The sequence below is a fragment of the Melospiza melodia genome, chromosome 1 (genome assembly GCF_035770615.1).
Source record: "Melospiza melodia melodia isolate bMelMel2 chromosome 1, bMelMel2.pri, whole genome shotgun sequence".
Taxonomy (NCBI): domain Eukaryota; kingdom Metazoa; phylum Chordata; class Aves; order Passeriformes; family Passerellidae; genus Melospiza; species Melospiza melodia.
Window position 1 is genome coordinate 36,108,534 of NC_086194.1, and position 27,678 is coordinate 36,136,211.

General features: G+C 40.6%; 2 protein-coding genes across 8 annotated transcripts; one reads left to right on the forward strand and one right to left on the reverse strand.

Moving 5' to 3' along the window:
- Positions 1-6,528: 6,528 nt before the first annotated feature.
- On the reverse strand, positions 6,529-8,807 carry DPH3 (diphthamide biosynthesis 3). Its single transcript, XM_063154091.1, has 3 exons — positions 8,674-8,807; positions 8,500-8,574; positions 6,529-8,067 (listed from the first exon to the last, which is right to left on the reverse strand). Exons 1-3 carry the CDS (start codon positions 8,779-8,781, stop codon positions 8,002-8,004), a joined length of 249 nt encoding a protein of 82 aa, XP_063010161.1. The 5' UTR covers positions 8,782-8,807; the 3' UTR covers positions 6,529-8,001.
- OXNAD1 (oxidoreductase NAD binding domain containing 1) lies at positions 8,799-27,642 on the forward strand. 7 transcript variants are annotated; one of them, XM_063154068.1, is made up of 10 exons: positions 8,831-8,880; positions 11,724-11,816; positions 13,985-14,150; positions 14,410-14,473; positions 17,604-17,710; positions 21,135-21,276; positions 24,054-24,090; positions 24,196-24,296; positions 26,569-26,677; positions 27,298-27,642. In XM_063154068.1, the coding sequence occupies exons 3-10, from the start codon at positions 14,014-14,016 to the stop codon at positions 27,450-27,452; spliced, it is 852 nt and encodes a 283-aa protein (XP_063010138.1). In that variant the 5' UTR covers positions 8,831-8,880; positions 11,724-11,816; positions 13,985-14,013; the 3' UTR covers positions 27,453-27,642. The 7 variants fall into 7 exon arrangements, with proteins under 7 accessions (XP_063010108.1, XP_063010138.1, XP_063010149.1 ...); XM_063154079.1 differs by having other exon boundaries at positions 24,199-24,296; XM_063154020.1 differs by having other exon boundaries at positions 24,054-24,296.
- Positions 27,643-27,678: the final 36 nt, after the last annotated feature.

The following is a 27,678-nucleotide window of genomic DNA, read 5'->3' on the forward strand; positions in this document are numbered from 1 at the left end:
GAAAGAACCCAAGGACACAGCCCTGCTACGGCTGCAAAAATTAAAAAGAATATGGGGAACTTGGCCTTCCTCGGTGGAAACTTGACATTTGGGTGGCCCTGCTGCAGCCTGTGTGGGGCTGGCAGTTGCTGTCTCTGAATGAAGAGGCTGACTTAACCTGGATCTCTATCAAATCCTCCCTCTGCGAGACCGTGCATTTGGCAGAGGTACTGACAGAAATCCTCTGTCTGAGAAAGCACAATCAAATCCTGTTAGGCACAATATCTTGAAAAGCAGGTCCATTAGTTTAAAACACTGAGAAAGTTTAACTGTGGCTGTTTGGCATTTACTCTGGTTGCTGATTTATTTGAATTCTCCTTCAGTTACAAAAATCCTAAACTTGAAAAAAATATCAAGGGGGAAAAAAAAGATCTAAGGATCTGCAAGAATGAGTGTTTTTTAGGGGGCAGACTATATTCTTCCAGTATGCATCTTTTATACATTACCCCCCTCCTGTGTATGCACCCGAGATAACCAAGCAGTCCTAACTACGGGATACTTGTAAGAAACAAATTCTGAGCTTGGTGCCTGAACAAACAGCTGGGGTGGGAAGAAAATCCTTCCTCTTGTAAGTAGAAGGAAGTGGATCCTGAAGCACTGCATCCCCCTCAGGCTGCCCCACTACTCAGTTCAGTGTGCACAGAGGAAACCCACATAGGAAAAGCTTAGTTATCAGGTCTCTCTGCTGCTCTCCGTTGCTCCCACAGCAAAATCCCACCTCTAGGTTGCTAAGCAGTTTGTGGTGAAGATGTAGGGGCCACAGAAGCATATTTTGATGCCCAAGGCATGGTGCCAGTTTGGTGTGCCATCACCTGCTCTCTTCTGGGCCTTGTGTCAAGGGATATTAAAAAGATGACCTTCATTCCAGTTCAAAGCAGAGCTTGAACTTTATGAACCATCCCTGGCAGGGACTGTGTTTCTCTGCTTGCCATGTCCTTTTCACAGTGCTGTCTGCATTTGCCTGGCACTGTCCCACGGTGCACCATCCCCAGCTTTGGGAATTTTGATGTTTGTCTCAAGAAATGTATTAAGTTCCCAACTCCGCAGCTTTTACTTGCCCAAGGAAAGCTCACAGGCTCTGACCTCAGGCTGTTTGCAAAGCCTGTCAAAACCCATTTGTCTAGGAGATTGCAGCAGCAAATATCACAGTTAAGGCTAAAAGGCAATTCTATGCCAAGCTCATTCTAGGTCACTAACTTCCTAAGGGTATTCTTCCAAGAAATAGCTTCATCTTGAGTAGTTCTGCAAGAGGAGAGAGACTGTGAGTTATAGTTAACTCCTTCATCACAAGGAAAAGCACGAATCCTTCAGTCTATCACATTTAGCATTCAACATTTATTCAGGCTAAGACTTCTCCCCTTAGGGCCAATACTAGGAAATAAAGTTACAAGGAAATAGTAGATTTGAATTAAAGAAAATATTTTTTGCCCTTTCAAAAAGCAAACTATTTTATATGTGCATCTTGGGCAGTATCCCCACTTCTTTTAGGAAAGTAAATAGCGTATTCAAAACAAAAAGAAATCTCACATTGAAAAACTGCATTAACTCAAATAAAAGGCTTCACTGCCCAGAAAACTCAGATATCCCTCAGAAAAGCCACTGTAGCAAAGACAAGGAAATACGAGAGGCACACAGAGACAAGGAAAGACAGAGGAAATACAGATGCAGCTTTGAAGGAAGAGATGAAGTCATGTAAGAAGTGCAATAGGGCTAAATAAAATGAACATGCAAGGGAAGAAACACATTACAAAATTAAACAAATAAAGCCAGCTAAATGATGGGAGGATTGGACATAAACCAGTCTTGGACAGTCCTACCAAAGTGCATAGAGCTTGCACACCTTCATCAGCTGCTGATAGGAGGTTGTGGGAGGGACTAGCAGGAAACTACCTGAATCCACAGTACCTTGGATCACCTCATCTTCTAAAAACCACCCAGGCCACGAGGAAGAGACAGGAGGATAAAGACAAGGTTATTCTAAGGCATACACTCTAAAAACTTATTTCCTTAACTAAATGTAAGTTCTAAGATAATGTCAGCCCAGTGCTCACCAAATGTCAAAAAACAACATCATGTTAGGAATTTTTGGAAAATCGAGAGCAGAATAGAAAACAAATATCACTATGCAAATGTATGCATAATGCATCCATGTCTAGAACTGTGCACAGTTCTTATTTCCCTTTCAAAAATGGTGCAGAAAAAGAAGAAAAAAAAATCTTATCAGTCCTCAGTAGGCTAGAGAGCTGAAAGCAGAAAACTGTCTCCTCCTATCCAAAAGATGTGTTTAAATGAACCCCAGTGCAATGGGTTCAATAGAAACAGAGTGACATGTCTCTTCATAAGGCACACTTAACTTGGGCAATTCCTTTCCATGGGATGCAGTGGATTTTGTGACGTGGATTCAAAAAGTGATTAGACAAATTGATGGAAAAATATATGTTGTTCATGGTATTTAACAACAATGCATCAGTCTCAAGAAGTCTGTGACTTTCAGGTTGCGTGGAAGAGTTGTAGGGAAGTATCCCCAAATGTTTGCCCTGGCCATGGACTCTTCAGCAGCTGCTGGGCAGTGCTGGGGATGGGATGGGACCCTTGGTCTGCCCTGGGACAGTCAGTCCTGCTCTGATACACTGACATACTTTGCTGCCACAGCTCAGCTCAGCCTCCAGGACAGGAGCTTTCCTTACTGGCTCTGAAATGACCCTCTTGAGTAGTTCTCCAAAAAAAGGGACTGTGAGACTGACAGGTGTTTTGCCTGGATTTCTGCCTCTGGACTGTTTACATATCTAAATTCAAAATCTGGTTCTAGTAAGGGATGTATGCCAGAATCCATCAATGTGGGAACACCTGTGCAGTGCACTGGGGGCCACAGAAGCCTCTGCATAATATAAAAGTCAAATGTGTTCTACCCTATAAGTGAAAAAGTAGGATAAGTAGGGGGTCATATTTTATCCACTATTTTTTTTGTAATTAAATTAACAATAACCTTAAAACACATCACAGGCTACAAAATCAGTTCTAATCCATTATAGTGATAAAAATGATAAATTTATGCTGCAGTCTTGCTATTGTCTAAAACCAAATACCTTAAGATGGTATTGCATTGCATAGGTACACAATTTTCATGAAAAGCAGACCTACTAAAAGACCTCAACAGACCTACTAAAAGACATGCAGAAATAAAAACTGTTAAACAATAACTTTTTCAAGATATTTGGAAAAGAAAAAAAACCCCTCCCTTGAAAAAAAACCCTCCCTTTTTTTCTAGGCAGTGTGAAAGTCATTCTTACTAAAAGTATACCAGAAATTTGCATTTTGTGTAAATACCACAGGACTACATATATAAAGAACGTGCTAAGAAGTGGTGCAGCTATTTAGTGCTCCCGTGGATGGAAATCTTTTACTTGAAGTACTGAATGTAACAAAAAGTTGTCCTCTGACTTCTCCAGAAGGACAACTGAGACCAAAATAAAACCATTTGCCAGGGAGCAGGAAAGGGCCTGAACAAGTCACAGAAGTGACTTACTGCCAGCTCCTGTTGATTTTACCCTCAGTCTTAATGGCTGGATCTTTCCCTAAAGCAACAGCTTCAGCATTCAAACAACAAGATAAAGATCTCTGTTTTGACATAGAAATAAAAAATGACCACCCCTGGATTGGGCAGCTCTGCTGTGACCTTTGCACACCACTGTGCCTTCAGAGCCAGCTTCTCTTGGCTGGCTGCACTCACTGACGGGGTCAATGGCACAGCAGTGACTTTCCACATGACAGGAAACCTGTGCTGGAATGGGGAGCTGCCAAGAATTTGAGGTGACCTGGTGTGCAAACAGCTCCAAATGGTGACAGCAAGGGGTGGGAAGGAGTGATGATGGGTCACTTGAGGTGGGAGGGTTGGTCAGCCCTTTTGGTTGGTCCCTTTTGACCCACTTCCTCCCTGAGCACAGGTGACACTGTGACAGCTGCTCTCCCTCCTGGCACAGCTTCTGTCAGTTGCTGCCTCTGTCACTCAACAGGTCTGACCAGTTTCAGGGCTGATGAGCCCAGCATCTTCACAGGATCCTCCCTGTCTCTTCCATGCCATGGAGAGACATTAAGAAATTAGTATTTTAAGTTACCATGAAGTAGAATCAAAGCAATCCACATGGAACTGCTGGGAGAAAATTCATGGCAAGTTTAAATAACAAATACCTTGATAAACCCTATTTCAAAAACATTTCAAGAAGTTTTCAGTGTAACAAATGCCTATCCCTACAGTTAGCATGATCTGAGTGTTAAATTGGAATAGAAGAGATGGAGATGGAACATGCAGAAACTGCTTGTCTTCGTGACAATACATAGTTGTCAGTAACTAACTTACATGAAATTCGTGCCAGTTTATTTGAAATTAATCAGTATCTGCTTCTTGGTAGAAAGACTTGGTAATCTATGTAATGATCTTTAATTCTGTCCCTCTGCAAGGAACACCTGGGGTCTTTTTTGGCAGGTGCTGAGAATCATAATTAAAAACTGTGATGGAGAGAAGATATGTCAAGGTGCTTAGAAAAGGTCCTCTGGGACACTAGGACTTCCCAGATATATGGACAATGAAACAAGTGCAACAGCAAAATTAGTGGCCTAACGACCTCAGCTCTTGGAGGCTCTGTGTCACAGACTTCTGGAGCAACTATTCAAAACTAATCATGTACACCACTGATATACAAGCACAATGAGCCAAAAGTACATGACCTTCTCAGAGAGTTTCTTTGAAATGCAAACATGAATCTGACAGATCAGGGAGGCTAAGCCTCTTTAGTTTAATGAAGAGCAAATTATCTTCCATTTCTTCCCATAAAATTGTGGCAACAGTGTATTGCTTGTTCTCATTGTTACACAGGAGTTCAGAGGTGTTCAACAGTATGAGAAATTTCACAGCTTGAGTATCTGAAATTGCCCATAAATTGTTTCACCCTCGCTAGTCTCTACCAAGTATGAATTATTCCATTAACATTCATGTGATGCTGTTTTCACCACACTGGCCTCCTCAGTGCAGGCCCACGGACCTAATCAAACACATAATCAATCAATCTGCCTGTCAGATACAAGCAGCAAACAAGACTTCTTTGTGTCCTACACAATTGCCTCTTGAGGAAAAAAAGTGAGCTACTGGTTTGTAAGAGCATGTAATACACAAGTAATGTGTGAGGGGCCAGAGCCTGCGGTGCTGTGAGGAAACTTGTGACTGAATTCCTGACAAGGGACATTTCTGATGGCTTACTCAGACTGCCCTGACTCCTGTTCTGGAATGACACACTATCAAAGAATATTTTAAAAAGATGACTGCAATCACTGGAATCGAAAGCTTCTTACAAGTTAACAAAAGACAAAAGTGGGCAATCCTTTGGCTTTAGCATTGCTGAACTTTCATGAAGGATGAATTCTTGCTGCAGAACTCTCCGCAGAGCAGAAGGGAAAACAACAAAATAGCTCAACAGTTTTTAAATGCCTCTCTCAGATTCTCAAGGGGCAACAAAAAGAGAGAAACATGACACCCATCCTTGTCTTGCCTCCTTTCTGAAGGGGATGTCAACTACTGTCTCGAGATCGTGCAATGAGACAAGAGTTGGAAGTAATTTAAGTGGGCAAATGTGGCACATCCTTCTAACAGTCTAGCCACAACACCTTTCTGGTTTTATGCTGCAAAGAACCCTCCAGAAGAGCAAACCTCATTTGGATACATACACAGTAAAAACAACATAGGTATGCAAACACACTTTGTTAAAGCTCTGACACATACACCATGTGATCAAGTAATTTTAATGTGCATGTAAATTGCATTCCACAACTTGGACCCTACTCACACCAGGCAAGAAACTTCAAGCCCTGACAGTGCCACCTGATGTAATGAACAAATTAATTCTGCTAAAATTACCTTTAAAAAGCCATTACCTGTATTTCAGATGAGTGGAAAACACTAGTAAGAATTAATTAAAAACTTGTTACATGCCATGTTTACTTGGCACCTGCCAAGTAAAATTCAATTGATAAACCATGCTGGAATGTAACCATATAGAGTACAAATAATCCTTTACACACGTTTCCTAAGTCAGAAAGGGCCTGACCTTCATTATATAACAAAATCTGGTCAATGATTTCTTCAAAATCTATGTACTTTTAGAGATGATACACTTAAGATAAGAAGGCAACTTACTTTGATGCCTTAGATCAGAGCATACATTCCCTGGTGTGGCATTTGAAAATTGCTACAATTCCTTTTATGTAGAATATTTGTGGAAAAACCATGAAGGTATTTATGCAGTAGAAATCTGAACAGAGGCTTAGGTAGGGTTCCTGTAGCTTTGCTTTACAGCATCTACTGATAGATTGAAATGATTTTTATTAACCAACTTGAAAAACCTCCACTATCATCACCCCAGCAGCAGCAACTCAAGACCTCTGGAAATCATTATGGCTGGTGCAGAAACAGAGTAAGTAATGGCCCATTATAACCACTTATGGAATCTTAAACATCTTTATTTAAATAGTCAAAATAAATATTTGATAAGGCATAGCTAACCAAAGTACCACAACATTTATTTTTTTAAGCACGAATGTCAAAGGAACACGAGTGCCACCTCCTGGTTTAGGCATGGAAACACTCTGGGTTGTGCTTACCGCATTCAAAACTTCCAACTAGATGTAGGGGTTTTTTCCTCTCCTTTCCTTAAAGTAACTTCATCTTCAACATTCACAGAATGCAGTAAGAACAAAAGTAATTAAATGCAAGAATCCAATAAAATTTGCTTATCTTTAGTGCCTGGAGCAAAACGGCCACATACACTCTTCACAGGTACTTTCCCCCAAATTTAACTTCACAGATGTCAAATCCTACTAAAACACAGGAATGACGACAATTTTAGGTAAATATTCAAGAGCAGTGGCTTGTAATTCAAGAGGCAATCTTGGAATCAATGTGGAGTATGTTCTCATGACTCTTTTCTACCCTAAAAAATGCCTTTATTAATTGAGTGAAATGTATCTATCTCCTATCCAGGAAGTGACAAAACCTAATAAAGAAGGGCTGAGAAATTTACTACAAATGGCACAAAGAACTGCAGCCCATGTTGTATCTACTGCAACAGTCAAATCACAAAGTTGTTGAGAATATAGGGGTAAAATACAAACCACTTCAAGTTCCAGCCCTGCACGTCAGCAGCTGTGCAGGGGTAAAAAAAAGGTTGACTCCATTACACACAACCCCCTCAAAATTGTATCACAGTTATGTCAGATCCATTGTGTAACAACTACCAACAATGTTCTTTCAAAGCAACTTTAGAAGCAATTTAAGAAACAAATCTGCCCCAATTCAAGTGTTGTCCCCACTGCAGATAGAAAACTGCACCTTCCCTGTGTTTACAGGAGTAAAGACAATTTGCCAACACTGGGTAAATGTTGGCTCTGGGTCTCTTGTTTCCTCCCCATAATCAGTATGGTCTAGAAGTACCTGAGCCCACATGCTGGGAGAAACTGCACTGTGTTAACTCTGTGTGGCATTGTGTCCTACGGACTCCTAAACCTTGCCTCCCAGCATTTCAGCTCTCTGTGCCATTTCACACTTGCACATACCCACGTAAAGGCTGCTTTTCTCCACAGGCTAAGAAGCCATTGCTAGACTAAATGTTTTAATTTCCCGACTCCACACTCTTCTTCTGTGTACTGACTTGCTGTAAACCAGGATCATAATCCTCAAGTCTTCTGGAATACATAAAGCAACTTACATATTTTTTTAAAGTATAACCCTTTGGAACAAAATGCATTCATGTGTTTAATGTCCCAGCAAACTCTCACTCTTGTTAAGAAGACAGACAATTATTGCACTTGTATCCCACAGCAACACACACTTCCAGAAGGAGAACCACAAGTCTTTCTGCAGCCACCAGGCCCATACTTTCTCATCCCAAAGCAGCACAGTCCACGATGCATTCATCAGCACTTGACCAATTCCTTGTTTGGCAAAGGTTCTGCCACGACTTCATCCCGCATGAACTGCTCCTAAAGACAGCAAGCAGGGATTTAGGCGATTTACATTGGTTTTGGATCTTTTCTACCTCACAAACACCACGACATACACCCAGGCTGGAAAACAGAGTGATTATAGCATGAATTTGTCTCCCAAAACACGAAAGCCGTAACGTGGTTAGGAGGTGAGAAAAGCTGCCAGGGCTGCTGGAGTCAGCCACAGGAGACCTTCACATCAGTGATTTCATCCCCTCTGTATCCTACCCCAAGCCCACGCAGGTAGACGCGTCTTTATAAGCCCAAACACGGCAGCAGGAGATCAGAAAATCGAGAGACCAGGCAGCAGATGTAGCTCCAAACCAGGCATTTCTAAACGCTGCCCGGCGCTTCCCGCACGGGGCGGCGAACCGGGCCTCGGAGCGACCCGGCTGGAATCGCGTCCGACCGCCCTCCCTCCGCACCCACCTGGTCGTAAATGACGCGCAGGATCAGGGAGCAGCTGGGGCAGGTGGCCACGTCCTCCCCGTTCTCCAGGTCCTCCTGCAAAAGCGCCGGGAGAGCGGTCAGGCCCCGCCGCCTGCCCGGCCCTGGGCCGCACCACCCCGTTCTGCCCCCCAGCCCCGCCCGGCCGCCCCTCACCCGCGTGATGAGGAATCGGTCCCCGCAGGGGCACGGGTAGCTGTAGGTCCCGGTCTCCTCGTCGTACTCGAAGTCCTCGATCTCCACTTCGTCGTGGAACACGGCCATGCCGCCGGGGAGCGGCGGAGCCGGGCCGGGGCGGACGGGAAGAGGCGGCGCCTGACGGGGCACGAGGGCGGCGCTGCCCGTGACGGGATGCGGCGGCGGGTAGGGGTGGTGGGGAGCGGGCCGGGGATCCCGGATCCCAGGGAGGGCCGGCTGGGGAGGAGGAGGGAGTGGGGGGCCAGGAGGGCGAGGGGCGGCGGGCTGAGGGGCAGCGCGTTCACGTCCTCCCGGCTCGCCCTTCCCTCACGGCGGGAGTGCCGCTCGGAAGCGGTGGCCGGGCCGCCCTCTGCGGCCGATGGCGCTGCCGCTTCCAGCCCTGGCGTCTTGCCCGGCGATCCCAGGGGCTGTGGGGGAACGGCCGGGCACTGCTGCGACCTTGTCCTTGTCCCTGCCCTGCTCCTTGTCCCTGCCCTGTCCCTTAGCCGTGTGCTTCCCGTGCCCCTTGGCCGCCTCAGTGCCGCCCCGCCCCAGCTGGGCACAGGCTGCCGCCGCCTCTTCCCTACCTCACCCGGCGCTCACCGTGTTCCCCTCAGTCCCTGGAAAAGGGGGAAAACCTTGGTTTCTTTCATTGCTTTTGCGGGAAGGTCTGTTTGTCTAAAGGTGTGTTTTACTGGGAGATAGCTTTTGCAAAAAGGCTTCCTGTGCTGCTTGCTTCAGTAGCCTTGCTGCCCGCCTCTGCACTCTCTTGCATTAACCTACCTCGTAATTTGCATTTAAGTGTGATGTGGGTGAACTAAAAGTAGTTCTCCCTTCAGATAGTGACGTGGGATTGTGGGACAGAAGAGATGCAGACATATACCTCAACAGATACTAACCCAGGGCCAGAGAATAAATGGCTCTTTGGTTTTAAGTGAGGAGAGGAAGAAGTCGTGAAATGTAAGCGCTGGTTTCATTCCGTGGAGCAAAGGAGGTTTATAAAAATATGTAAAGGGTGGGTGCCAAGATGATGGAGTCAGGCTCTTCTCGGGGATGCCAACCACTAGGACAAGAGGCAGTGGACAGAAACTGAAGCTCCACCTGAATGTGAAGAAGAACTTCTTTACTGTGTGAGTGACCAGACACTGGAACAGATTGCCCAGAGGTACTGGAGGCTCTCTCACTGGAGATATTCCAGAACCACCTGGATGCAGTCTTGTGCCCTGTGCTCTCAATTGGCTCTGCTTGAGCAGGGAGATGAGACTATATGACCCACTGTGGTCTCTTCAAACCACTGTGAAAAAAGAGGGTGTTTGGAGTGGCTGCTCCTGTACTGGCTTGGGTAAGGTGATAATAAAGGGAGAACATCCCACCTGACAGGAGCCTGGGAAGCTGAAGCACAGTGCTTTCATGGAGGGCAGGGAATTGCCAAAGAGCTGGATGAGTGAAAAAATCCCAGAGGTGACAGATGGGGGAAAAGCTGTTCACAATTTGTAATGGCATGAGTCACGCTTGTATGTGGTAGAGGAGAACCAGGACTCATTAAAAGACAATTAGGAATTTATTGGTTGCAGAGTAAAAATTGCAAATTATTTTTATTGTGTTTTTCATGATTGGAAAGTGATGATAGTAAAAATGGAGCAAGTTTCTTGAACTATGGTTCAAGAGTTATTTCTAATTTGGGATGGAGACTCAGCCTTCAAGCAGTTGTATCAATAGGGTCTTTCAGCTGTGACTATAAAATTAGGCTGACATTTCTTTTGTTTCCAATATTATGTATTGATATTGAACTTCAGGTTGGTTGGAGATGTAGGTGTCTATATCCATGATGTGCTCTGTGAAAGATTCCAGATCATAAAGTGATCTCCTGAATTTGAGAAACTGATTTTTGAGCACTCTGGGTTAACAGATAATATGCCAAGGCAGAGGAATGGGACTTCATTAGATGTGTATTTTGTATTTTCCTAAAATATTTTGAGATTGTTAATAATTTTGTTATCAATAGTGTCTACACATTTGATGTAGAAAGTGTTTTTGCTTAAACAAAGTACGTTGATGTTTTGCTTAAACACTTAAGTACACTTTAAGTACTCTGTGATGCCGTGGAAAAAAATGTTAAAGTAATTTTGCTCCCCGGGGGTAGAAGACTTTTCAGTAATTTCATTTTTAAAAGTTGCAAGCTGCTGTGGAATTAAATGCTGTAAAACTATTAAAAATTATGGACAGTTAAAAGCTGCAAGAAGTATTTCTTATGCTTGAAAATGGGCATTTTGAGTAGTGACTGTAGATGTATTCCATTTCTGAGCAGCCTAATTTGTGGAAACTCTGCCTTCATTCATACAAGACTACAAACAGGACAGATTACTAAGTGACCAGCCAGTGCAGCTGTTAGTGAAATCCTGGAGAGTATTGGCCTGATTAGTTATCAACAAGCTGGATCAGTGCCATTTCAAGGGATTAGAAATGAAAAACATTTTGAAAATAAGTTACAGGCCTTAAAAGAATGCACAGAAAGATATTTAAATGAAACTAAAATATTAATGATTTAAAGAAGCAGTGGACTGCATCATGGGAATAAATATAATTTGATAGGTGATTGATATATGATAATTATACTAATCCATATTAGGAAAAATAAAGGCAGATTTACAAGGAATGAGAAATATCTCTTGGCTCTCTATGAACCTGTTCCTACACTTGAAGGGTGGTTCTGACTAACCTTGAATGTTGTGCATGTCAGTTCAGCTTTCTCTGTCATAGCTGTTTGAATGTGTGGTTTTGAAGCTTCACACTGTGTTTCTACTGCATGCATGTGAGTGTCCTCCACTTTCTTCACTCTTTAGAGATGTATTATGTGGGGTACATGGAAGTGTGAGGGATTAATGTCATTTTAAAGAAGCCTGTGAACAAACAGGCTTAATTAAAGTTTATAAAATTCTCCACCCAGGACCTTTTCTTTACCAGTAGAAAGGGAAAGTCAGTGTTTGATCTTTCCTACATGAATATTGTTTGAACATTTCAAATCACAGATATGCTGGCAGGAAGGCACTTCTGAGCATCATCCAGTCAGAATTTGTGCTTGGAGCAGGACACTTGTTCACACTGGATTAAGCCAGTCCCAGGTATTGACCTCTCTCATGACATTTCTGCTTTCCAGCCCTGCAGTTTCTCAGTTCCCCTTTGAAGGGGAGCTCTACTATTCTAATCTAGTATCATCCACAAGTTTGCTGATCATAGAATGGCCCAGAGGGAGACCTCAAATACCATCCAGTTCCAGTGGCCATGCCATGAGCAGGACACCTTCTGTCTCATCATCCAAGTTAGTGATAAATGTATTGACCTCCGTCAGCCCCAGGGTACTCTTACTGTTCTAGCCAACAAGTGAGGCAAACTTGAAGCCATCAAGTCTTCACTTCTGTCTGCCAGACAAGTTTTCAGCCCCTCCAACCACCCATCTGGTCTTGGCTTACTGATGTGTGTGTGCTGCAGGGGCTGGTGCCAGGAGCCACAGGACACTCAAGGTGTGCTCCTGTCCCCTTAGCTGTGTGACCAGACCTTTCATCACCATAGCTGTTCAGGTTTATCAAAGATAACCTGCCCCTGGTAAATCTGAGTCACATCTTCCTGATTGCTTTCTTAGCTTTCACCCAGCTTAGGGGGCAAGCTCTGAGCATTTTTCCAGTTACTGGGATAGTGCTGACTGGATGTAAGCATTGCTTTTGCTTCTCTTAAAAAATGAGCACGTGTAAGTCTTTTCCCAGTCAGTTGGAGAGTGTGTGATAAGTGTTTTTCACGGGTAATAGACACTTGCCTGACAAGCATGTCAGCTGTGTCTCTTAGCAACCTTGAGTGTAACCCATCTGGCTCTGTGCATCTGAGTGCATCCAGCATCTCTCAGCAGGTGCTGGCCCTGCTCCTGCTTATCCCTCTCCTTCCCAACCACCACTGGTACAAGCAGGGGTCTGGGTGCAGGCTTTGTCTGTAAAGACTGAGGCAAAGGGAATGTTGAGTACTTCAGCCTTTTCCATGTCATCTCTGACAAGGTCCTCCCCTTGTGAGAGACTGAGACATTGATGCTCAAGCAATTGCCCATTTGGAAAAGCTACAGGGGCTGTGCTGAGGCCAGGTTTGCACCCCTGGACTGAAGGAGGAGAGGTTTGGGTGTGTGGTGGGAATGCTCTGATCTGCATAAGAACAGCCCAGGTGCAGGGAGGGTGAGCACCACCAGCAGAGGATGCCCACAACAAACTGACCTTGGTTTAGCAGCCAGCTGGGTTTGAGCCAGGTGAGGGAAAAGGCCAGTGAGAAGCAGGTGCTGCTGAGGTGGGATAATGCTGATCATCCTGCCAGAGTCCCCCCTCACACAGCTGGGCCAGCTGTAACTCTCCCCTCCCAGGGAAGGGATCAGGACACACTCGTGTTCCCAGCTGGGCCTGAGGGTGTTCATCCCTTCCTGGGGGCAGACCTGGCTCAGGTACAGCTGGCATGGCTTAGAGGGTGACAGGACCCATCAAAGACCCCAAAGTGCCCCCAGACCCATTTCTGGGGCCTTCCACCAGACACATGATCCCCAGTGTTGGAACAGACAGGGTAAAACTCCCCCAGGGAGGTGCCTGGGTGTTCCCACCTGAACCTGAACAGACTGAACCCATTGAAATCTATGTTTTGTGGTCTTCCCTCACCCTTATGGATCAAATATCCAGCCATCATTTTGACTAAGTGAAATTGCAACAGTCAGTTCTTGTCACTGGATCCATGGTTGGTGATATCTTTCCACTGTCTTCTCTTATCCTTTCTCTCTCTTCCTTTCTTTTCCTTATATATTTTCTTAAGTGATTCTTTTATACTTTTATATTGTTTCATTTCTATAGATAATAATTAAAAGGGCTCTGTACCTCATTTTCACTACAACCAAATTGTTCTAAAATAAACTTGCATTATACATATATGTATATGTATGTATATGTATATGTATGTATATATATATATATATATATATAAACACCAGTCATTCAGTGTCATTTCACTCTACTCTGCCCCAAGGAATCCATTAACCAAAACCTCACTTTACCCTCTGGGAGTGGGCATAACATCCCTTCATCTGATGGATGCACATTTTCACTTGTTTATGAACTTTCATACTTTTAAAATTCCCTCTCATTATACTTTGTTGCTAGTTTTAGCTCCAGCTGGGCTTTGGCTTTTCTGATTTAAGGGAAATAAAAGCTGGAAATAAGCCATTTCAAACACTGAATGCTTCATTTAACAAATATTTACGATTTTTTTTCAGGAACCAGTGATTCTGAAGACTGCCTGATCATGATGGCTCATGCTACTATTTATGTGGGTTGCACTGTTCCTCAATTACTGAGAGGTGCTCAGAGCAGGATTTTTCCCTCTCATTCTCCACTGGGGGTGTTGAGGCACTCTGCTTTTTGTTACTGCACAGGCAATGGGTAGGTTATCCACTTCCTTGGGGTTTTTTTAAGAGTGCCATGGTAACACTCTCAAAATCAAACTGACAAATTACTACAGACCTATAAATGCTTAATCTAACTCCCAATTATATATTTGTATTTAATTCTTATTTAGATTTGTGTCATCTGTAGTCTGGATTACACTGGTAAATTGTTATGTTAATAGAAATTCATATCAGTAAGGGACAGTAGCACAGCTGTCAAAATTACAATTATCTTTGTTTGCTTTTTCTTGCAGCACAATCAAATCAAAAAGGAAAATGGATCATCTAGAGAGGACAGCAAATAATTTTCGACAGGAGGTTAGTGTTCTGTTCTTTAGGATGCAAGTAATTTTAATTTTTATGCTACAAGGATAATTATATTGGATAATAATATTCAATTTTTAGGCTCCATTTTGCCTTCTGCTGGAGTCTGGTTTTCTTATTTTTCTCCTCATTTTTTATATTTGTTACTGGTATAAAATTAGCATATTTAGTGCTCAGTGGGTGAAATGTAATGAGTTTTTAAGTTTTTCAGTGATATTATGCTGTTTACTTTATGTTGGACAAGAAACTTAATATATTTCTGGCCAACTATGGATTATAATAAGTTATGAAAGCACATGGATATCCCACATTTCTAAACTGACTTCTCATATTTTTATGGATTTATACAATTCTTGTTCAGGCTTGAGATTTTAAAATGTGGAAAATGTCCTTTTATAACATAGGAGCAAAGGCAAAAAGTGTAGACATTTTGAAGGGAGAGATGATAAAAGATCTTCAGTTTTATCTAGTTTAATTCATAAATACAAGGAAGATAAAGCATTGTTCTCCATCAAATCCAGAAAGGCTTATTCTGGATCTCAGTTTTGAGCAGCAAGTATTCTTTTTCATAATGTTCAGGGGGGAACAGACTCTTGTACTTCACACAGATATTTCCTTTCTGTAATAAGCTGAAGTGGATGCACACAGATGGAAACTCACCACACATCTGTCAGTGTGTGTACATGAAATCCTTCTCTGCTGTTTTTCCCTAACTGTAGTGGAGAATAAATCACATTTTTCCCAAGAGGAAGCTGGGTGCAGGGGATATGTAGGAAACCCCCAAGAGAGAAGATTCAGCCCTGTCTGACCTGGGCTGTAGATGGATGAGACAAGTGCAGCCTGGTTCTGCCTGTCACCAGAGCTGTGCCTCAGCTATTCCCACTAATGCCAGCTCTTCCCTGAGTACAGATCAGTGCTGCTTGTGGACATCAGCTGCTCTGGTGGATCCTGTTTACCCCAAAAAAATGGATGTAGAGACAGGCACAGACCAATGCATTTTCTCTTTTGCTTCTGATAGGAAAAAAATGATGGCACTTCTGAGTGGTGCAGCCATGGGGATTTTTTATATTTATTGTTTGGCTTGCTTCCTTTCTCTGCTCCATGTCAGTACCTGAAAAATACATGGAAAATGGATCCTTGTGAGGTGTTGGAAGCTCAGGGTTGGTGCAGGGAACTGTAAGGCACAAGAAAGAGAAGGAAGCTGTATGAGATAGGTGAAAGAGCAAGGCTGAGTTCCTGCTACTGCACATTCTCTGCATATCAGAGGATTATGCTGTTTCTTTTTTTAATGCTTGATTTATTCTTTGTTGCTTTGTTTCTGACCACTTTGAAATCAGTTTATTTTAAATCCTCTGCTTGGTTTTAAATTCCATATAATCAGCAGTTGGCTTCCCTCAGCCAATATTGCCTTATTTGGCCATTTCAGTCCTGTAAAAGATGAAAGAATCATAAATCTGTGTTGCATTACTGTGAATGCTACAGACCATTGCCTGTTGAAGAGTGATAATGGCAAGGAAAAGTGACTAATGCTTTCTTGAAATACAGCTGCAAAATCCAGAGTCCTGTGCCCTCCTCTCACTGCAGCCTTGCTCTGACCAGTTGGACACCCTTGTGATGGACCCAAATACTGGCTGAATGTCTTTGATCACCCTGACTCAAATTTAATTTTTGAAATAACTTTATACCAATTAAGAATTAAATTTCAAGTACTCTTGCAGCTCTCAGCCAAATAATGAATTAAAGAGGGCACTGAAGAGTAAAGAAGGGAATGAAGTCCAACTTTAATGTCCTTTTCTTGCACTTCTCCATCAGAACAACCACTGAAGTCATGTATCTGACATTTCTCTTGTTAACTTTGACTGCATTCCTCATTTAATACTGTCTGCTAAAGTGGAACAGGAATCCATTCTACTTCATTTTAAATTAGCAAATGTCCTGCTGTTTAATGGGACAGGGAACATGTTCAGATGTTGCTTTAAGAATAAATTAATTTCCTGCCATATGTTTTAAATTACAGCATAGTTGCTTAAAGTGAAATTTTTTTTTATCTGTTTGATCTTAGACAAATGATAAATGGTAGAGTTGTGGTGGTATTTTGAGTATTTCCTTGTGTGGTAAGTGACATCAGCATTTTTAACAGTAAAATCTGTGTATTGCTGTGTGTAGAAAATACTTAGGGCATTGCTTTCTTTGTAGAGGAAAAAAAGGTTAATATTCATAGTCCAAAAATCCTGAAAAAGAAGGGCAGGGAGGGGATGAAAATCTATGTTACACTGATGGGCATCAAAGAATTTAAGTGGGGTACTCATCCCCAATGGTTCTTTTTGCAAACTCAGCTTTTCATTTTTCATCTTTTTTAAAACTCCCTAAAAGTAGTATTAACTATGGCTCTGACATCCCCTACCATGTGGCTGCCAAACAAAATCTGCTCTGGTAACCAGCCATGAGACCTTGTGTCTTGGTTTCCCTGTGCTCAAATGGATGTAGGGGATAAATGCAGTAACACAAGGCTTGTTGGTTTTCTTTCACTGATGCATTAACATTAATGCATAATCGTTCAGTAATGCACTTAATTACTTAAATTAATCTAGATCCAGAAGTGTCCCTGGGACTTCATCTGCAACTGATTTTTTACAAGTCTTTTTTCTTTATATCAGAGATCTTTTTACTTTGTTGCTGGAGGATGCAGGAGTGTGTGTCTTGTGTAGATGTCTGAAGAATCTGCTCAGTGATAACTAGCAATCCCCTCTCCTTAGAGCTATGTTCTCTTCAGCTGAGCTAAAGTAAGTTTGTTTAGAGTCTTAGAAAAGTCTGCTCTCCATTCAATGACTATTTAAGTGAATCATAGAATGGTTTGGGCTTGAAGGGACCTTAAAGATCCTGTCATGGGCAGGGACACCTTTCACTGAACCAGGTGGCTTAGGGCCCCATCCAACCTAGCCTTGAACACTTCCAGGGATAGATCTATTTTTGTTTCATCACCTCAGTGAAAAATATTGGTGCTGTAGGTAATGAAATGCCATGGGTAACATGGGAAGTGATGGATGTCTCCCACATGGCTTCTAGAGTGCTTTTGCTGCAAATTATATCTACACATCACAATGGCTTCTTTTCCTTCTGCTAGGTAATTACACAAGCAAAAGTGTGTGGGATCACCAATGAATCAGAGACGGTCAAAAGGCTTCGTTTGGCAATTGCAAATAAAGATTTTACTTTCAAAGCAGGACAATGGTAAGATCTCCTGGTGTATTTGAGGGGGAAATTACTAGAAGTCCACTATAACAAAGTGATGAAAGATTTCTGGTCCTTGGGCCTTGGAAAAACGTTGTTAATTTATATAATACTATGTTTTCTTATTGGATGCTCTCCAAAGAGCTGATATTTGGCATAATTTTTAAATGGTCGTTATAAAAAATGCTAATATTACTATTAAAAGGGCAGAAGTAGATATTCTTTAAATGTTCAGTTAGAGTGTTTTGGTGTTTTCCTGTGGTTTATTATATTACATTGTTTCTTCAGGAGTACTTTGAAGTTCACTGCACTTTATTCTGTAGGCTGTCTTTATTTACAAGTTACTTTTACAGTGGAGCTGAGACTGCTGATTTGTAAATTACTTAATTTTGGTTTATTTCTTCCCCTTGAAGTTTCCACTCTGAAAATTAAGCCTGTTAAGTCAGATTAATATATTAATATAAATAGACATATTTGAAAATAAAAATCTTGAATGATCAAGCCTTTGAAACAATTAGCTGTTTGTTTAAACAATTTTACAGTTTTTTTTTTCCAGGGAAGTAGTGGATTTTCATGTTTGTCTTCCTTCCTTGTTAAAAATACTCTCACTCAGTAACTTGTTTTTTCCCCCTTAGAAATTAATTTAAAACTAGGAGTAGTTGCTTTTGGCAATGGACATTTAAATGTTCTTAAACTTTTTATTGGCTTTGGCCATCTGAAAGTGGTTTTGTTGAAATCAAAGTATAGCTGCTGGGGTACTAGCAGCATATGTTACTCATGGAGTGTTAATATGCTGGCTTTTAAATTTAGAACCAGAACACAAGATGCTGATTAGCAATAATTTGTTTGTGAAGTAATTTGCTACAGTTTTTGCACATGTGCAGTGACTCATATTAAATTATTTCTTGCCAGTACTTGCAACGTACATTTACCCTCCAAAAATGTTTTTGAAATTACCATGCTGGAAACTGAGAGCTTTAATTATAATTACTCTTCTTCATTTTTATTCTTCCTTGAAAGTGTTCTAGTGCTATTGTAAGGTACACCCCAACTTCTCTGTACTTGTATCTATAAACTGAGGTTGCATTTTTTTGATGAGCAACACATTTTCCTGAGCAGAAAAGGCTAAGTTGGTAGAATTTGCTATAGTAAGATGTTACAGTCAAAGATTGTCACTAAAATGTTTACATTTTCTGAAAATGTTCTAGTTAGTGAATTTGTTTTGCAAGCACTTTGGCAGATACTGGTCTTTATCTGACTTCAAATAATAATGAAGAGACTTGTTGCTGTTACATCTTTTGATTTACTGAAACATGCATTGAGGTATATGCATGTTGCAAATACTTTGAAGAAGTAGCTTTGTGATTTTAGTGTTTCTGATCTCTCACTCCAGCAATGGGTAATTATTACTCATTTCTTAAAGATATGGTTTAGGTGGGTTTTAAAAGAAGGGAAGTAAAAAAGCACCCTGAGATCTCTAGTTCACATCTATTTGTGCCTAGCCTTGTGGTGGGTTTTCTTCACTTTTTTCCCTTCTGCTGCTCTTTTCTCTTAGGCTGTCACATTTCTTCAGGAGCCCTCTCACCCTTCCTAACATGGCTGAGACAAGCCATCAAAGCTAGTCCACTATAAGATAGTAAACTGTGCCTTGAAATCTCTCATAGTTAGGTACTTGGGGAAAAATGCATCTGCATTAGTATTTGGGAAAGGTAAAAACCATGTTTGATGGTAAAAAAGGTAAAAAACATGTTTTGCAATAATGTTTGTGTGTTTCCCCACCAGGCATGGATAAGGTTTCCCTTACATGCCAAGGAGAACATTTGACTTGAATATAAATTATTACTTTACAGCATAAATTCTCATATTTTTCGTTAATTTAAGTAAGTTGATCTTAGTAGGAAGATTATTTTCCACCAGAGGGAGGTAAAGAGCTTCAGCAGCGCCGTGAGATATTCTTTGGCAGGATAAAGGCTGCAATTCAAGAGTCAACCTTTCTCAGCTGCCAGAGCCTGACTGTCAATAAAGCTGGGCCCCACAGGTAGTGGGGCTGCACAAACTGAGGACACTGAAATAAGCTTGTCATTTTTTTTTGTTGTAGACCATTCTTTTGCAGTCAGGTATCTTTATGCACCATCAAGATATTGTAAGCATCAAGTTAAAAATGATATCACACTGTATGCATTCTTTGAGAGAAAGAGATTTTTTTTTCTTCAAAGGGTGAATTTTTCGTGGAGTAAGCAGATTTTTTTTTCTTCTTCAAAAAGTGGTGAACTACTCAAAGTGCTTCTCTCTTTCCTCAAGCATTTGTGGTGTCTGTGAAAAATACAGCCTTGCTGTTTAAAGAAAATACCTGTGCAGTAGCAGTCAGTGTTTATTTCTTGTTGCATCCCCACTTAACTAATACTGAGCCAGCCTAACCCAGGCTAGAATTGAATACGGGTTTCTGGTACCTGGCATTGTTTATCAGCGTGGCTGTCTCCTAAGGGGACCAGCACAACTGCTCATAGGCATTTGGTTTATTGTGCAATACAGTGCTTTTGTTATGTGCTGTAGAAAGCAGAAGCATTTAAAGACTTATAGAACACAGAGGAATGCAGATGATAGATCATAAACCAACCTGTAATTTTTTTCTGGATTCTTTGGAAGCCTCATCAAGGCTTATCAAAGCCCTACTTCTATGAGACTGAATTATAGTTCGTATATAGTAATGGCTTGCCTTCCATACTCTCTGCTGGCTGGTATTGCAGAAGCTTAGCCACATGTTACCTTCTTATCTGTACAAACTCGTGCATGGTTTGCCTCTAAGCTGAAAGAAAAAACTGGGAATTTATTCCAGGTCAATTTCCTATAACCTAAGAAAGCGATATCTGCCACCAGAGGGAGCTGCAGTTCTGCTGCCAGCTGTGGACTTCTTATATGGGAGATTTTTCACATACTGTCGGTTTTATTTCAGGTATTTCATCTGCTCAGGAAAAGAAAGTGTTTAATATAAAGTAATTTCCATAAAATTAGAATGCCAGTCTTATGTTTGAAAATTGAAGAGCCCATCAAAGGGATCAAAAAGAGTGGGAATGAAACTACTCTATCAGACCATAATTATGTTTTTGTTCTAATATGCAAATAATTGATTTTAAACACTTAGAATTCTAGTCTGTTGTGAAAAATGGCATCTAATGCTAAAAGCAGAATGGTTTGGAAACCTTCTAGTTTAGCAAACATGATGACAAGGTTCTAGAAGAAAATAATTCTAAGGAAATGGTGTTGTTTAAGGTTAACTCAATTTTTGGAAAAGTTACTTTACAACAATGAAGATGTTGTAAAGGAAAGAAAATTGAAACAAAGGCAGCCACATTATTTTGGCTATTGCTGTCCATGTTTGGGTTGTGGCTTTTTTTTTTAAGTTCTGTGTCTGATCTATTTTTAGGGTCGATTTCTTTATTCCTGGAGTATCTGTAGTTGGGGGATTCTCAATATGTTCAAGCCCTGGCCTGTTAGAACGAGAAGGAATACTGGAGCTGGCAGTAAAGCACACTGCTCATCCTCCTGCTCACTGGATTCACACTGAGGTAAATGAAATTCACTGGGAAATTGGGCTTGCTCTCTTTTTTTGAGGTAAAGGGGGTGGTGTGTGTTTTTAGACCACTTTGTGCTATTAACTGCAAAATTCACATTGACTTCTTTAAGCATTTTTGATACAACATAAATCTTTAAACCTTTTGTTCAGTAAGGGACTAAAATTGGATGTTTATATGGAAATGTGGTTATTGTGATCTTTTGTCACCACTGGTGCTTACAGTGGACTTAAAAGTGATATTGTAGTTAGTGTATATAAGGGTTCTCACTCCTTTGGAATTAATGAATTTTTGAAAAACCTCTGTTCTAACTTACATCCCTGAGAACAGGCAGTGTTACACAGTATAAAGTTACCTCTGATAACCTTCCATAATCCCTGATTATTTCTGTAAAGATAAACTGGGGATCATTGACAAATCACAGATAGATAGAGATTATTAAAGGGGAGCCAAGGAAGATACTTAGATCAGTTCTTCTGAAATGATAAAACATTTCAGAATATCTACAGTATTCTTTTAAATGCACAGTATTTTTGTAATAAATACATAACACAGGGCTTGGGATTTTCGCTGTCTGAAAAGTAAAGTCTGAGACTTGGCCTTGTGGTGTTTTGTTTATCATTTACCACATTTAGTTTGTCAGATGAGTCACATGTTTCATCAGTAATCTGTCCTATCAACTTTTTTTCTTTTCAAAGTCTCTGGAAACTATTTAAGAATTTTTGATGTTGTAAATCAGTTTTTATTGTTGAGTTTTCTGGTGGGATTTATAGGATAAATCTTTAGTTAAGGGGTAACCTACATCAAACCTGATGCCATGGAGAAACCTCCAGGGTATACATGGACTCTTCTAGCTAAACAAAAGTGCATGCTTTTCTACAGGAAACAAGCAGAAAAAATAGCAACCTAGAATTCAGAAATGTTGTATATATGGTGACAATACTGGTGCTTACTTGTTTAAAAATTGTCCTAAAGGAAGTTGGTATCTCAGGTTAAAAATGTTATGGGAATAGTTAGCACTGATTTACTCACTGTATTTGTGGTTTTAGAGGTATTTATTTCTTAATATTACTGTATATAAAATAGTAAATTTTAGCACCATGTGTTTTATATAACTTGAGGAAGGTGTAGCCTTTTCTTTAAAAAGTAGCCATGTGATGTATTGATTGCTTCACTTTTCTGCCTGAGCTGTGTCTATAAATTAGCCTAAAGGACAACACTTTCTCGTGTTAGTAAAATAGAATTTTACTATTTTTTCTTAGTATACTAACTTATTGTTATCATTGTCATGGCCAAAGCATGGAAATATCTGGAAGAGTGCTTATTAAGAGATTCTCCCCAAATCCCATGTCCAGTCTTGAGGAACTATGGCTGGTTAAAGGGGCAGATGTGAGATTATTTCTCCCTAAAATTGCTTATTTCCTCAAAGGGTACCATATTCTGTGTCCTCCTTAGGCCACGTGGATCTGGAACACACAGGGGTTTGTGCTTCTCTAGACCAGAGTAAAACATGGTGGGAAAGGCTGGCAGTGTCCATCACAAGGGAGAGAGAAATCAGTTTCAGTTAATGAATGCTCATTGCCCTACAGTATGCTGGAGAGACAATAGTTCTGCAATAATTAAGAGAAGCAAGAAAGTTGTTGGGTGTTTTTAATGATCATGCTTGCTATCTTAGGAACCCCTGTGTTCTATGCACTACCTGCATCCAAGGGCCTCCTTCTTGCTCCTGGTGGAATTGTTACACATTGCACCTTAGCTGTCTGTGCAGCCTTGGTTAATGGAGCTCCCTTTGCTTCAGTTTACTGTTTCCTGCTGTGAGAAGAATTCTTTGGAGGAAGTGTTTTCATTCTCTAAGCTAATTTTTCAGCAGTTCCTATAGCTTCTTTTTCTCTTTTCCATTCCCACCTTCCTTGCTTTCCCTATCCCTTTCATTTTATTTTTTAAAACCTGTACATGGCCTAAGTGCTCTTATTTGTTCTGTCAGCATGCAGTGATGTGGAAGAACTCACCCGACCTCTCTGTACTGCAGCTTCACCCTTCAGACAGGATGCACTGCTGCTTTACCAAGGAGATACTGACCCAAGTGGATTTTTTTGTTGTTGCAGCTTTTGTTTTCCATGTATCAAAAAAACATGCTTGGACACATTTTTTTAGAAAATAATTTCTCACATACAAGTGAAGAGTAAGAGAGATTTTCTCCTGATTTTTCTTCTTCTAAGTCCCTGAAGTTGCAACTGCAGAAGTGATTCTGCAAGAAGTATTCTTGTGGATACTTGCTTTACTTCTGAATGGTTTTTAATTTTAAGGAGTGGGAATGGAAAAACTTTCTGTATATGCAACTTATTCTGACCTTCAGTGACCTCACAGGAAGGCCTTTTTTAGCATGAAGTTGCTTTTGGGTAGAAATGTGATTTCACATGTTGAGCTTGAGTTTTCATAACCACGCATTGTTGTTGGAAAACTGTGAATCGTTCCTCTTTCACCTCTTATGGGGATAGGAAGGGGGAGTCACCATCCTGCCTTACCATAAGACTGAAACTTTTGAAAGTAGAACTAGATCCCTAGAGACAGTAGAACTAGATCCTAGATCCCTGGGTTACTTCAGATAGTTGGAAAATGTGTGTATATTTTAAAGTCCTTCTGTTTTTTCTTCACTGGTCAATTAAAATAAAAATCACAGCCCAGCAAACCATGTGACTGGGATGCAAAAAGAGTAAGATTTCAACTTCTGCATTTAGTTCTGAAATTAAATATCTTCTTTTCCATCCTAGTGTACTCTTGACTCAGAAGTGGCTCTGCGAGTGGGAGGTGATTTCTTCTTTGATCCTCAGCCTGGTGACTCCCCTGTAAACCTAGTGCTGATAGCAGGGGGTGTTGGAATTAACCCATTGTTTTCTATACTGCTGCATATAGCAGATCTTCATGGATACCAAGAGGGTAAAGGAAATAGACACAAATTGGGGACAGCGAAGTTGTACTACAGTGCAAAAAATACCAGCGAACTCTTGTTTAAGGTAAATCAAAAGTTCTTTTTTAAAAAAACAGGTCTCAGCTATTCAGCTGCTAGTGTGTACATCAATGTTACCAAATTCTAGAGTCCTTGTGTGTAAGACACTGTACAAACAGAGACAAAAGTCACTTCCTGCCTCAAATCCCGTGTGTGTTTTGTTAACTACTTATGCCAGTGTACAAAGTAAGGCTGTTACTGGACACATCTGCTCCCACTGATTTTGATAAGTCAATTACCCCTGAATTTTAATATTTCCCTGCAATTTACTGTGATCTTGTAAGAGCATCATAGTATACTAAAGGTTATATATATATGTATATACACACTAATAGTCTGCATAGTGCTGTAATTCTGTAACCACATAGTCTAAGTAGAGATTGTATTGAATGTAAAGACTAGAAAAGAATAATTCTATCCAAAGGAATACTTTCTAAAATTACAGCAGAATTTTATTGATAATATATTACTTACTAATAAGTACTAGTGTATGAATGATGCATTTATAGCTGCTTTTAAAACTGCTTGTTTTACTGCAGTACTTCATCAACATTTACTCAGCAATTAACAATCAGATGTCACATTCAGCCATTAAGGTTTATTGACAATATCCTAGGGTCAAATTAGCACAGCTTCTGTAAAGAAGCATCCAAAATGATTTATGGGTTTTTTAAGTATTGAAAGCTTTGACTGTAAGATGAAGAGCTGTCATGATTCCAGAAACTGTGTATAGGATCCATCACTAGTTTTATTTCTGTACTTCTATCATGTTTCTAGATATGGATATACTTTTTTCTTTGAAAAGTCATTTGTTTGTTGCTATAAGCAGAATAATCTGCTCTTCCTTTTGCCACCTACTGATCTTCCATTCTGTTCTAAGCATGCACAGGTTTTTCCAGTGCCAGTGCTGACATTCCTGGCATTCACTTAAGCAGTTTTACGACAGCAGAACTTTTGCACTGAAGCTTTTGGGACAAAAGAGAAAACAGTGTCATGCACAGTGCTTAAAATATATCCCTCTTTCATTCTTCATATGTCCCTTACGAATGTGGCTGTCAAAATTCTTCACTTTTGTGCAGAGGACTGAGGAAACAGAATCCCTAGCAGCCTTTATGCTGTTGTGACAAACATCAGCACAGGATGTGTGCAATCTCCAGGGTTATCACTGATGGTTTGGAGGATGTGGTCCCTGAAGGAGCAGCTGTGTATGGGCTGACAAGGGCACAGGGAGATCCCATGGTGGGGTCTGATCCTCACTGTGCTCTCATGTCACAGGCTGAGGCACTGGAAATATCCTTAGTGCAAATGATGGAAGCAACAGCACTGGGGTACAAAGACAGCGAGTCAGTAGTGTAGGTGCTGGTGGAACACTGTACAGCAGTGGCAATATGTGCTGCTCTTCATCCCATGTCTTTTTAGGGATTCAGGAACAGATTTTTTACAAAGTAAACACCCAGAATCTTTCTGGGTTTTTTTGTTAAGCAACCCAGGGCAGACTCAGTGTAGTAACTACTTAACAAGTAAACATTTAATAAAATGAGCAAATTTACCTAGGAATTATTTTTACTTCAGAATATTTTAAAGAATTTCCAGTGTCTATTCTAGCAGTGAAAATCCTGTAAAATGCAGAATCTAGACAGTAGCTAAATCTTAATTTCAGAACTAACTGCAGCATCTGACTAACATATTCTTTTTTTCCTGATTTGAACTGAAGCCACTGGGGGTTTGGTGGTAACTTACCACAGCTGTGACTTAAGGAACTGAAAATGAGTTTAGACTTTCTACTCTAGTAAAAATAACATTAGCATTACATGGTAGTTGGTTTTACTTGGGAACATAAGACACTAAAGGGTCTAGTGACCTTATCAGATAAACCAGACAAGACTTAAAAACTTCTTAACTAATGGTAAAGACATACTGAAGGGTTTTTTTTAAATGGAAGACCCCTGTGGAAGTAGAAGGAGGAAATACTGAGAATTCATAAGGGGAAGAAATTGGGAAATGACCTAAGTGGATCTTGAGTCCAAATCTTACAGATTGTAATCTATGTCAGAAAAGGAGAGAAGCACTAACATAGCTGGCAGGGTATTTGCATTCCAAGTGTGGGAATTCTGTGTATGTGTGCAGGTCAGACCTGTGGAATCACACCCATCAGGTTCTCACTGCTGAAATGCAAAGTCTTGGCTCTCAGTAATAACCACTGGCATTCTGGGACTGTGTGCATACATCTGCTTTGATTTAATGGCCTGTGGTGTAAGCAAGTGTGTTTAACATTACAGAAAAATATTCTTGGTTTGATGAAGGCGTTTCCTGGAAAGATCTGGTGTTGTTTCCACGTCACCCAGCAGCGCTCACAGATCTGTAAAGAACTGCAGCCACACATCACAGGTAAATGGCATTGTACAGAGATCCTGTCTGAAGCCCCAGTTTGATTACATCCTACAGGATGAAGCTGTGCATAATCACTCAGCATTTTTACATTTAAAGCTTCAAAATGAGATGTGAGTTAAACAGTTTCTCTGTACTTACTCCACTTTGCAGAAAACTCTTTGCAGTTTTTTTCCTCTGTTAATCCTAAACTTTACATGGGTATTTCCCACTGCAGACTTTATTCCAGAAACTATTAAGCAAATGCTGTTTACTTTCCTTCCTTAAGGTGGGAAGCATGAGCTGACTGCTTATGAGATACTTCAGCATGTTTCCATGTCTGCTGTATTTGTGTTAGAGATACCTATTTTTAATGTGAATTTGGGATTTTATATGTCTGTAAGCCATATTTCTCTTCAGTGACTAATACCCTCTGCATTCCAAGTACAAGCACTGATCTAAATCCCCAGAAAAAAAAATGGTTTTGGAAGCCTTAAATCTCAATACCTATTATCCTGGAATAGGCCAGGCATTTTTAAGAAATGAGTGCTTGAAATACTTCTAACCTTCAGACACTGTTTTTAAAGTGACTTCAGAATTAATATTTCTGTTCTCATTTCCTACTTTTTTTTCTTTGTCAGAGGGAAGAATATCTGAAAAGGATCTAGAGAAACACGTATCTAATGATACTTCATGGTACATCTGTGGTCCCCCTCCAATGATAGAATCTATATCCAAGCTACTCACTAACATTGGTGTTCCTAGAAACCGTGTTTTCTTTGAGAAATGGTGGTAGTGACACCTGCTGAAAAGAAAATCATAGTATTTTTTCCAGTGCATTTTGATAAAATGTACAGAGATGGACTATGAATTATTTTGAAGATTTTAATGAAGATGTCCTCAATGATTATCTGTAATACACCTGTAATACAGTGCTGCTGCTTTGGGGAAAGAAAAGTGATTTTATATTAAAGACATTGACTGTTCTGGTTTTTTGATGGTTTGCCTTTTCTTATGGGTAG